General features: G+C 40.4%; 1 protein-coding gene across 3 annotated transcripts; it reads left to right on the top strand.

Moving 5' to 3' along the window:
* Nucleotides 1–227: 227 nt before the first annotated feature.
* On the top strand, nucleotides 228–11,044 carry LOC135497135 (45 kDa calcium-binding protein-like). 3 transcript variants are annotated; one of them, XM_064786870.1, is made up of 8 exons: nucleotides 228–251; nucleotides 1,937–2,373; nucleotides 2,902–2,971; nucleotides 3,671–3,807; nucleotides 3,934–4,047; nucleotides 5,035–5,193; nucleotides 6,226–6,410; nucleotides 7,810–11,044. In XM_064786870.1, the coding sequence occupies exons 2-8, from the start codon at nucleotides 1,968–1,970 to the stop codon at nucleotides 7,984–7,986; spliced, it is 1,248 nt and encodes a 415-aa protein (XP_064642940.1). In that variant the 5' UTR covers nucleotides 228–251; nucleotides 1,937–1,967; the 3' UTR covers nucleotides 7,987–11,044. The 3 variants fall into 3 exon arrangements, with proteins under 3 accessions (XP_064642940.1, XP_064642938.1, XP_064642939.1); XM_064786868.1 differs by having other exon boundaries at nucleotides 241–272; XM_064786869.1 differs by having other exon boundaries at nucleotides 242–291.
* Nucleotides 11,045–12,941: the final 1,897 nt, after the last annotated feature.

Here is a 12,941-nt window from a genome sequence, read left to right as displayed (position 1 = left end):
TTTTAATACAAAAAGCAATTTTGCGTCGCTTGGTTTATTTATTTTTGACTATGAGGAACCACCTATGAAAAAGAGGTGTAATATTCTTGCACTAATTTTGCAAACGGACTTTAGCGGCAAAGTGTCTGTCGGGGAAAGTCGGAAAATTCCGGAAAAATATTGATCCAAGTCTCCGCCAGATGGAAGTAAAGTGCTTCCGTTTTCCAAATTTTGTGGCAATTTTGTTATAAATGCACTGGTACTAATGTTTGGTAAAATATAACAAATACAAAGTAATTTTTGCAACAAATTGTTAGTAGTGTTTATTTAGAGTAGTTTCTGCGTCCATTTGTGCAGACAGTTAATCTTGACTAGTTGAAGAGTAGTACAAACCCCGCCCAAAAGAGAAGGATTGACGTCTCTTCCTATCTCATTTCTAGGCCTACAAATCTGACAGCATGACAGATATTGACAGTGCCGAGAATCAGTCACGCAATCGATCAATGCAATGACAATGATAGTGAATGTCTGATCTGATTCTGAACTATATATAGCCTATAGCCCTATACAAAGATGTGGACAGTTGATAGCGGGGCAGTCGCAAAGTATCCCAGCCTAAAACTAAATTCCAAATCTGTGGTCCTGGCCATTTTCTGTCCCATTGGCATTGAATAATAATGATAATGTCTGTCATCGCTCATCAGTAGGCCAATTTGCTATTTAAAGTGCTTCAGTACAGCTGATTTATCACAGATGATGTCCCTTGAACAGCCAACACTTGAGGTGCTTTTTAAAAGAGCCTGGATCCTCAATACTTGACTTGCCAAACTCAGCTCGACGCCGAACTGCAGCGCCACTCGCGGACAAAGATAGAACAACTCGACATTTTTTTCACCGGTTTTCTCGCTGCGCATGCGTACCAGCGGAAATCAACAAAAGATGACGCTGGTACGCATGCGCAGCGAGAAAACCGGTGAAAAAAATGTCGAGTTGTTTTATCTTTGTCCGCGAGTGACGCTGCAGTTCGGCGTCGAGCTGAGTTTGGCAAGTCAAGTATTGCCGTAATGTCCTCAGGTACTTTATTCCAGAGACTCTGAGTCGTGCAGAAGACATTGAAAAACTGCGATCACCAAATATTGTTTTTGTCCTTTTCACGACCAGTTTCCTTGAACTTTCAATCATTGAATGCGTTTGATGAGCCAATTGCACAATAGGAATGTATTAGTATTACTATTATTGTACAGTGCCAGTGGCTAGTAATACATCCTTGAAGCTCATACTATAGCAGAGAGAATATGTCTGCCTTTGGTGAACGGCTGTACTCGGGGATGTCAAATTCACGATTTTTGGCAGATGTTAAACTTTTTCGTCTCCCTAAATCCCTAATTTGATAGATGGTATATATGGGAAGACCTCTTAAGCTTTCATTGGATCTTTGAATATTCAAAATCGGACTAAAAATAAGCAATTTAGAGGCACTTTTGTGCAGCAAGTGCTGATCAGTCATCAAAGGACAAGATTTTCAAGAAAAAATAAATTTCAGACTTTTTGCCTTGGCTTATTATTGACATCCCTGTGTAGGCCTACTGTAGTCCCATTTGGCTGATGAAAGATGACATATGCTGCCTTGAAATTTTCTTTTTAATAGTTCCCACTTCTCTATCTAGTGGAAGTGCCTTACTCTAGAGACAATCTCTATCTATAGATTCATGCACTTGATTGGGAACAACGTTTACATGACGTAGTGTTGGCCGTCGTCACGTCACCATGCATTTTACATTACTGTAACGTGACGAGACGCGACGTTTTCGTAAACGTTGGTCCCAATCAAGTGCATGGATTTATAGTGGTAGTGTCTTACTCTATAATGACAACTACAACAGTAAATCCACTATTTTAGATACTTGTCAACTGTGGTTAATCGAATTAATAAATAATTATATTTCATGTACTGCAGACTGATACTGGCACACAGTCGGATTGAAATAATGTTGAAGACACACGGATCTACAAGTCCTGTTCAGGATGATATGAATGCCCAGAGGCTAAATGATCATACACGGACCGTCCATGGTGAAGTGAAGTATAATAATAACAGAAGAACTGAAGCTCTTGGTAGACTATTTGCACACGCCTTTTTCTGCTGGCGAAACTTCCAACTGATATCTGTGATCTTTCTAATAATCCTATTGTCTGCGAACCAACTAGTCTATGCACTGCCTGCCATACCTAGAGATCTTACAAAGTCGCCCGACAACGTCCTGCATGTCGTCACGGCAACTGGGAGACCGTTGCTGAAAAAAGAGGATCTTCAGCCTCCAGATCATCTCGATGCAGTGCGTATGGAACAGGATGGCCACCTCAATCGTGACTACAGAAAAGAAGTATTTTTAGGTAAATGAGATTCTTTCTACCCTCGGTACAAAGTTGTGCGTGGCCAAAATGACGTTTTGAAAATCATTTTTATCTTGCTGAATTTCAAAATTTAAATTTAAAACTCTAACTGATCATTCAAAAAATAAACAGGCAAAGCAAACTGACAAATATTTCGCTGTGGCGATAATTTTTTTGTTCTGACATTTGAAAAATAAACAAGCAAAGCAAACTGACAAATATTTTGCTGTGGCGATAATATTTTTTTTCTGACATTTGAAAAATAAACAAGCAAAGCAAACTGACAAATATTTCGCTGTGGCGATAATTTTTTTTTCTTCTGACATTTGAAAAATAAACAAGCAAAGCAAACTGACAAATATTTCGCTGTGGCGATAATTTTTTTTTCTTCTGACATTTGAAAAATAAACAAACAAAGCAAACTGACAAATATTTTGCTGTGGCGATAATTTTTTTTTTTCTGACATTTGAAAAATAAACAAGCAAAGCAAACTGTCAAATATTACATATTTTCTTTTTTTCGGACAGGAAATCATGAAGCCTTTGAAGATGGAACTGCTGAAGAAACAGTAAAAAAGTTAGAAGATATTGTCCATAGGTGAATATAAGCAATCCTAAACATTTGGAATCCACCCTGCAACCCCAAACCTCCTATTTGAAATGTCTCGAACCAAAAGATCGGGGGAGTTTTCAGTCCCCTCAGGACAAGCTAAATGGTTCGATCATTCCGTTTGGTTGGTTGACGGTTTGAGCACAGTGTTTCTTTGATAGATTGCAATTTCTCAGATTTAGTTTTTACCCCGGCCAGAACAGTTGCAGAATACGAGTTTTCAGCTCAATAATTCTCTGCCATTTCCCAAAAAAAGTTCATTAGCTTCAGTTTGGGTGATGAAATAAAGGGGATTTCTCACTGGGGCAAAAAAGTGGCAGTGAATTCTTCAAGAGGGGGTTATTGGGGCCAACGAAATTCCCACCTTGAATTGAACTCTTGTTATCGCCAGGGGCAACAAGATAGTCTTGCGCTATGTCAAATCATTAGCCAGCATTCCCAAGGAGTCTGATAGACACGTCGCAGTCCACAGCTTGGAGAAGGCGGGGAAGCCTAGGGGCCACAGACGGGGAAGCCTAGGTGTCCTGACCCTTCAATGACAAAGTCAGAATGATGTCGTCATCTATAGTTGTAGTAGTTGGAAATGGGTCATAACTGGTCACTAAAGTCTTGTTGTATTTTCGGGCTGAATTAAAAGGCCTAAGCTGATTTTGTGTCCTTTGAACATGTCGATTGATTTTATTTCAGAGTTGATGTCGACAAGGATGGGCTTATTAGCTTGTCGGAATTAGAGGATTGGATTATTCAAAAAGTTCAGGAGCATTTTGATGAATCTCTGGAGGAGAATGCGCACGTGTTTAAGGCCTTAGATCCAGATAATGATGGCAAGTATAAGAAGTGATATCGTGCTTTACCGTCTTCTCGATGTTCAACTGTCAAGCCTCTATTTTGGGAGACTCCTTACGAATTCCGACCTCATTTTATCACTGCTTGCCTCGTGTTCTTTCCAGGGTTCATTACTTGGAAAGAATTCTTCATCCAGTTCTTGATGGCAAAGGGCTACAGTCGTCAGAAGGCTGAGCAGCACTCCGAAGATTACGAGTCAGTTCGTATGGATGAAGCAGGTAAGAAGACACAGCTTGTTCAAGCAGGCGTTTTGAAGTGTCAGTATATAGCATTTAAAATCGTTTGAATAGCAACTCGCGAAGATGAGGTCACTGCAGCTGCTGCCCTCTATTTCCCCATCGCTGAATTACAGGCAATGTCGGACAAACATGCGGTTTCGTAATGGATTCGCGGTTTCGTAATGGATTCAGGCTTTCTAACTGGGGCATTTAGAAGCATTCTGGCACATGTCTGAGTGTTGGAAATACTACATAATTGTTCTGAATATTTCTCTCTCTGACTCTATGGTATCATTCATGCTAAAAACTATGCAGGGTCAAAGGTAATTGACTTTGAAATAAGCTCAAATGCGTAGAAATAAGTGTCGATGTCCGACTGTCACGTGACTAAAACGTCATCAATATCTTGTGCAAATGACCTTGTGAGCTATAAATAGTAACTTCGCGGAATCCTATTACCGTTTACTTGTGGGACCCCAGCGAGATAAATCGAAACTCACCAAAGTTCTTTGCATGAATATTGCCACATGAAATACATCAAGCTTTTGAATCGGACATTCTACATCTTGGCGCCAAAAACATACGCAGCCACGCTGGCGAAAATGATGTCATACCATGAAAAATTTAAGAAAGACGTCATGAAGTCACCGACGGTCCGGCACCTGCGAAAATGACGCACTTCTGTCAACAGCATTCGCTATGAGGCAATATACGATCTTGTAAGCTTTCGGGTCCAAATTTGGCAAAATCGGCTTGATGGAACTGGTGATAATTTTATGGAGCAAAGAATTCGGGAAGTGCTATCAATAATGTGCAAGATCAAGTGAGGTTTGGACAATCCAAAGCGAATATATGGAAGTTTAAAAAACACATTCTTCCAACCAGCCGGTGCGCATGTCCATGTGAGTTGCTTGACAAGGTTCCTAGAGATTCTATTGTGAATATCGTGTGTAGGGAGTACTCTGATAGATTCTATTCTATTTCTAGAAAATGACCAGTTGATTCGATATAAATTCCGCTGGTCCGAGGCAGACGAGGATCCACAAGATAACCGGCTAACGATAAACGAATTCAAGAACTTCCGTCATCCTGAGCAGAGCAAGACGATGCTGAACCACATGGTGAAAGATATATTGAGTAACCTCGGTAAGCCATCAACCAACATCATGTCGCGTTTTCCATCCAGGCTCTGCCGCAGTTCTTCACTCAATTTCTGTTTCTCTATTGGTCAGGTGGTACATGTAAGATTAGACTTGTTCAAGTATGCTTTTCTCAACTATACATGATGAATGGTTTTGTGATCCTGGTTTGCTGCCACACCTTACTTCTGTTAGGTTTTTCAATCTTCGTGTTGATGAGAGGCTCCATTTTCTTCTTAATGGTCAATTTTCATTGGACCTTACTTCAAACAGGCTTGTTGTAGAAAAAACAGCCACTTTTCTCAGTAATATTATCGCCTTTTCTGGTAACTAGTGCCAGATCAATGGAACCCCTCATCAATCACTACCTTTGTACAAACTATAACTATTTGTGTTACTTTACCTTTACTTGCATTCCTTTCTTTCCATTCAAAGTATGTTACCTTATCTTGATTTAACTTGTTCTTTGTATACCATTGTAACCAGGGCTATTAATGCTTTCAGCCTAAGCCCTGGCAATTGTCTCAATATGTAATTTTGTTTATTTGGATTTAATAAATAATAAATAATAATAAAATGGTTTTGTGGGAAAAAAGTTCTGTTCGCTGATCTATCAATTTTCAAATTCTAGTCTGGTGTACCACAAGACCAAATCTGCATAACTAGAACACCCACAATCAGGGTTTCCGCCAGAGGGGGGATGGGGGGGGGATTCACCCCCCCCCCTAAAATATTTCAAGGGGGATATCTCCCCTTAATTTTGAGCACTAAAGTTTGTTTTACTGTCGATTGAGTAATTTTCATGATTTGATGTGTAAAATAAGAGCCATCCGGGAGCCAATTGTAGCGGTTTTAGGGCCAAAAAACTTCTCGGGAGGGGTCATATACCCTTTTTAAGAAAAAAAAATTTTGGAAAAAAAAATTTTTTTTTGCTCCCCCTCAAATTTAATCCTGGCGTAAACCCTCACAATCACAGAGGGATTTGTATTCTTTCATTTTTGTAATAAAAGGTTGACAAATGTTCACATTATTATTTCAGACCAAGAGGAACGAGATGGCATCCTGACCGAGTCCGAGTTTGTAGTAGTGCCCATTGGTGACGTTGAGGTAGTCCAATCTGATTGGCTGCAGCAGGAACAACAATGGAAGGACGAACGACAAAAGGAATTCCGGGAGATTATTGATACTGATCGTAACGGGAGAGTGACAAGCGAAGAATTACTCGTGAGTATTAACCCTTTTGTTGCAAACTCGGAAATCCCTGTAGACGTTTTAATTTTGTGTTTCTGCATCAAGGAAAGTTTGTGAAAATGAAATGCCACAATGGTGATTGAAATTACAGTAGAACCTCCCTTAGCGGACACCTCTCTACTAAGGACGCCCTCTCTATTAAGGACACTAGTTTTTGTCCCAAATTGGGTGTTTCCATTCAATTTGACCTCTCTAATCAGGACATCTCTCTTTAAGGACAGCACTTGTCAGTCCTGAGGGTGTCCTTAATAGAGAGGTTCTACTGTACTGTTAAAGTGTTAAACCAAAACCATGCCAATAGCCAGCAAGCAATGATAGCCACAAATATTTCTGGGTTTACAGTATTGCAAAAGAATGTGTTTTTTAAACACATTCTTTTAAAACACATTCTGTTAAAACAGATTCTTTCAAAACACATTCTGTGAAAACACATTCTTTCAAAACACATTCTTTCAAAACACATTCTTTCAAAACACATTCTTTCAAAACACATTCTTTCAAAACACATTATTTTAAAACACATTCTTTCAAAACACATTCTTTTTTAAACACATTCTTTTAAAACACATTCTTTTAAAACACATTCTTTAAAAATACATTCTTTCAAAACACATTCTTTCAAAACACATTCTTTCAAAACACATTCTTTTAAAACACATTCTTTTTAAAAAGGGATAACTTGGGCGTGTGATTTACCTGGCCAGGAGGATAATGTGCCAACTGGCCACCATGCACCTCCACTGGTAGTATCACACCAATGCTGATCTCTGATAATGATTTTCGCCAGTGTTACCAGGCAGTTTGGGACATCGCTTGTGAATTTTTGACAGGCCTATGGTTACACCCTGCAGCGTTCTAGTGCATTGTTTATTGCTGTTTGATGATTTTTCAATGATCCTGTTTGGTGACGTTGCGGTCCTGCTGGAAGCTGTTTTTGTATGAAAAACCAACATATCTCATGCCCAAGTTGGGTAACTCGTGTCAAATTTCACCATATAATGTTTTAGCTGTTTTTGACAAATGACTACGTCACTTTCTCATAAATCGGTAAGGTTTTCGAATCAAAATGCACATTTTCTAGAAATTGATGGTTTAATCCCGCCCGGACGGCTCGCTTCGATGCTGTTTTCGTTGATGACGTCACAACATGAACATTTTCGCGGTCGCGGTGGTTTGCATTCAGCGATTTTATAATAAATCTAATCAAAAATGGAAAATTTGAGCTTTACATTTGTGATCAACAATTGAAAACGGATGTATTTCCGCAAAGTTGTAAATCACATCATACTTATCACTTTAAGTTATGAGAAGAGTTCACCACAAGCAAGACATCATATTTTGCATGTTTTCACCCTCTATCATTTTTTTACAGGCCTACGTTGATCCGAAGAACCCGAATCATGCCAAACAGGAGGCCAAAAATCTGATCAATCTCGCTGACACGGATAAAGACCTACATCTCTCACTCAAGGAGATCTTAGAAAATAAAGACTTGTTTATTGGCAGTAAAATGTGCAATGCTGGTAAAAATTTTCATGACGAGTTTTGAGTAAGACATTTTAAAGGGGTACGCTGTTCGTGACACTGGTGGTCGAGGAAAATAGAAATTGCATTTTTCACAATGCTGTAGTGCAGTTATTATGCATACGAATTTGCGGAAACTTGGTACCTATAGTATTTGTATATCTATACAATGAGAGTCATGAAAGTACTATCTAGTCTGTATTCACGCAATTTCAAATTCGGTTACAAATTCAATTTTTTATGAACTGCGTGAGCCTTTAAAAAGCAATTTTTCTTGCACGCCGCCCTGAAGGTAGAGTTTTATGCATAATAAATTCAAAGTGGCTATTCTTACGACTAGTCGTAACTTAGGATTTATGCGATTTCAGAGATTAAACTGAGGATGTAGGGAGATAAGACTAGTGTAAAGGAAGGGTTAGGGTTAGGGTTGGCGCTAGGAGTAAGTGCAAGGGTCAGGGTGAGCGTCAGGGTTAGGATTAAGGCCTAAAAAGGTGAAAATGATCGTCGTAAGAATAACAAGCACTTTGTATGTAAAATGCATTAGGGATCGTCGTAAGAATAGCCGCGGCCTAATAAATTTCCTCTGCCCTGGCATCAGCAGGAGGAACTGCTGCATGTACAGACACTGGCAGTAGAACCTCTCTATTAAGGACACCCTCGGGACTGACAAGTGCTGTCCTTAACCCTTAAAAGGCCAAGATAATAATACGGCCGTCTCCCCCAAATTAATGATGTAATTTTCTCTAAGACAATCAGTGATTTTGACCTGAAAACACACCAAAAAGTTCTGCACCATTGTGTAGCAAATACACTGTGTAGTAGCGGTCCAACTCGCTGAGATCTTCAGTTTGTGATTGTGTCGCCGTATAGTGTTAGAATATTAAACTAAACTGGGCATGGTGAAAATTCGATGATCGTCGAAGTTGGCGTCTTGGCCAAGAATCGACGATCGTCACAGTTTGTCCTTTAAAGGTTTATAGAGAGGTGTCCTGATTAGTGAGGTCAAGTTGAATGGAAACAAACAATTTGGGACCAAAACTAGTGTCCTTAATAGAGAGGTTGTCCTTAGTAGAGAGGTGCCACAAAGGGAGGTTCCACTGTATATAATAATCACGTTTTACAACGTATTAAACAGCCATATGATTCAAAGGATGAAATGACACAGTAACCCACATCTTTGTGATTTCACTGAACAGATTTCACTCTAATATTAGATGGGCTACTGGGGATGGAGAGGTTAGGGGAAGGACGTAGTCCGCAACAAGACCACCATTGAATATTCATAGGTTGGAGGTTCCAGACCTATCGATTAGACGCGAGTATGTTTTTAACTGTCAAGTGCATATTTGGAGAGGTATTGAAAAGATGTTTGGTGTGGCAAGTCTACAGATATAAAGATATTATTTCATGAAAAAATTGATTTTGAATTTTGCTAATTTGGCAATAGGGGACGCGTTTTGAGATTTTTCTGCCAGTTGGCTGAAAAGAGTGGAAATATCAACGTCTGTCCAATTTGTTGATTATCAAAAAAATTCCGTGGTCAACTACCAGTTTACTTTTCACTTTTTACTTGCCCGACTGTCCGGAATATCATATCAAAATTTCAGATTCACAACCGCACGCAGTATTTCAATGATGCGACGCGGTCAAACATTGACAATTTCGCTGCTAAAAGGCTTAAAAAATCAATGGTGGTCTTGTCTCGTCCCTCAGATGCCATTCGAAGTCGCCATATTGAAATATCCATCCACATAGTCACCTCATGACAGTTGTGACCAGGTCGCGCAAGTGGTAGAGTGAATCGGCCGAAATAGTTCTCTTCAAAATAATCTTACATTTCGATATTTGTGCGATCTTTTCTCCATTATATCATTTTCATATTGTTCAATAAGTTGATAGAGAATGTTTGCAGCTGATTTTATCGTTTGAATAGCATTTTTTCGAAAAAGTTTTTTGAATCGAGGTCAAGAGAAATAGTTTTTAGCGCCAGTGACGTCTCCAATGGCAGATTTAAACTGGAGTTAGAGTCGATTCTCTTCGAGTATTTGCGAGTGAACAGGTTTTTGTTAGCACTTGCTGGGCCAAAAAAGGTAAAAATATTTGCCACTTACTACATGTACATTTGTATTGTATGACGTCATCCGCTAGAGTAGTCTAATGCATTAACCATTGTACTAACCAGGTTATTGCTCTCAGTAGAATGTGAATTTCCGCTTGTAGGAAATTGTTTCTTTACACTAGGTATTATAATTCTAGTCAGCAGACGGAGGGTTTTTTTTGACAATACTCATTATCTTGCTTTGTATAGATTACCAAGAATTATTAATGTTTTACTCATTTAAATCAGGAGCGGTTGCAGTTACTACTGGCCATTGCTTAATTCAATTGTTAGAATGTTTGTGTTCATTTTCTGATGCAACCATTGCAGGAAGCATGTTAATACATTAGGGGCCATTGTCAGGGGAAAATAACCTGTAATCATGACTTCCTCATCATCCTGGAGGATGAGTTCTCCAAATTGCCGCGCATCTTATCAGGCCTTCCAACTTACCGAGCAGACTGCCCCGGATAGTGCTTCTTGAGGCCTGGGAGAATGGCTTCCTCACAAGAAAAACATCCAAAATGTGCGCTCGTTGGTAATCTTTTTAAAATAAACTGTGTCCATCTGGTAACATGGACAATATGTCATCATATGCACTAGATTCTGAGGTAAACTGGCAGGTTACTCTGTGGTGCAGCATGAAATCAATCCAAGCGGAATTCACAATTTGTTCACTTTCCATAGGACAAACCAGCAGTGCATTTTTCGGCATTTTTGATGCAAATCATGCTTGGAGAACCTTATTACCAGTGAAAAACACAACGATATTTCATTGAAAGACCCAACAACACAATTATTTTTGCCTTTCGGGACATTTCCTATTGATGTGAATGAGATGTCACTTTTTCACATCTTGTATGTAAACAGCACTTTAAATACAGTGCATGTATGTGTACATGTATGTATCACCAAAAACAAAGAATAATGTGTACTTAATAATACGGTCTAACTCTAAGCATTTTAATAAAAAAAACATTCTTGTCATAAATATTTTCACTAAACCATTGTTGGCATTTATCTTTTTCCTTCTGCGAACAGAAATGTTCTAGTCCAAGTTTTAAAGTGTATTTGTTGCTAAAAACTTCTCTTTGATGTCAGTCAAGAGTCAATAGAATTTGTTTTGAAGCACTGTAGCAAAGTACTGGACAGGTCTCCTCCTGTAAAGCATCTTGACCCTCAAGCCTTGGCTCCACTCCCCTGACCCGGACTCTGTTACACCAGGTAACGGACCGAGTAACTCTGATGGTTCAGAATGCCTGTAAACCAGTGCCACCTGTTTCAGGGAGGGAGACTAACCTCCTAAGCCCTGGTAGGCAAATTCTAGGAGAAGGAAAATTTGGGCAGTGAGTGCTCGTAAAAGTCGACCGAAGTCGGCAGGGTCCAGCACTCGGGCATGGCTAAAAATCGGGACCCCACGCGTATGCGACAAACATTTATAAGTGGTTTCTCTGAACAGACGCCGGACCACATCCTGGAAGAATGTCCTCTGTTTGCAAACCGAGTGGAGGCCTGGCCCATGGGCACTTCCAGGCACTGTCGATGGGGTAGATAGAAGTGGGGAAAACGTCATATTTCCTGCCAAAGTCACGTTCACTGACAACGGACATTGTCAGTGAACGTGATGTCTCTAAATGAGACGTTTTTCCCACATCTATCTACCCCATCGACAGTGCCTGGAAGTGCCCATGTCTGGCGACATCTCTCCAAGAAAAGCTATCGGGAACAGAGGCAGATTTGCGTCACACTGCTGCAACGTTCTTGAGGACCGTACGGTATAAGATTTTGACCAGTCGATCGCAAAGAAGAAGAAGACTGTAAAAAAGAATTTGTTGCAAGGTGAAGAAACCTGCCCCATGCCCATTTTATCCTTTATTGATAAGAGCTTTAGCTATGTCCCCCGCCCCACTTGTCTGATATTGATGAGAGCTTAGCTATGTCCCCTGACCCACTTGTCTGATATTGATGTGAGCTTAGCTATGTCCCCTGCCACGCTTGTCTGATATTGATGTGAGCTCAGCATGGTCCCCTGCCACGCTTGTCTGATATTGATGAGAGCTTAGCTATGTCCCCTGCCCCACTTGTCTGATATTGATGAGAGCTTAGCTATGTCCCCTGCCCCACTTGTCTGATATTGATGTGAGCTTAGCTATGTCCCCCGCCCCACTTGTCTGATATTGATGAGAGCTCAGCTATGTCCCCTGCCACACTTGTCTGATATTGATGTGAGCTCAGCTATGTCTCCTGCCCCACTTGTCTGATATTGATGTGAGCTCAGCTATGTCCCCTGCCCCACTTGTCTGATATTGATGTGAGCTTAGCTATGTCTCCTGCCCCACTTGTCTGATATTGATGAGAGCGTAGCTATATCCCCTGCCCCACTTGTCTGATATTGATGAGAGCTTAGCTATATCCCCTGCCCCACTTGTCTGATATTGGTGAGAGCTTTGCATGGTCCCCTGCCACGCTTGTCTGATATTGATGAGAGCTTAGCTATATCCCCCGCCCCACTTGTCTGATATTGATGAGAGCTTTGCATGGTCCCCTGCCACGCTTGTCTGATATTGATGAGAGCTTAGCTATGTCCCCTGCCCCACTTGTCTGATATTGATGAGAGCTTAGCTATGTCCCCTGCCACGCTTGTCTGATATTGGTAAGAGCTTAGCTATGTCCCCTGCCCCACTTGTCTGATATTGATGAGAGCTTAGCTATGTCCCCTGCCCCACTTGTCTGATATTGATGTGAGCTCAGCTATGTCCCCTGCCACACTTGTCTGATATTGATGAGAGCTTTGCATGGTCCCCTGCCACGCTTGTCTGATATTGATGAGAGCTTAGCTATGTCCCCTGCCCCACTTGTCTGATATTGGTAAGAGCTTAGCT

This window comes from Lineus longissimus, chromosome 12, assembly GCF_910592395.1.
Source record: "Lineus longissimus chromosome 12, tnLinLong1.2, whole genome shotgun sequence".
In the NCBI taxonomy this organism is placed as follows: domain Eukaryota; kingdom Metazoa; phylum Nemertea; class Pilidiophora; order Heteronemertea; family Lineidae; genus Lineus; species Lineus longissimus.
Note: the sequence above shows the minus strand (reverse complement) of the source record. Positions and strands in the feature narration are given on the sequence as shown.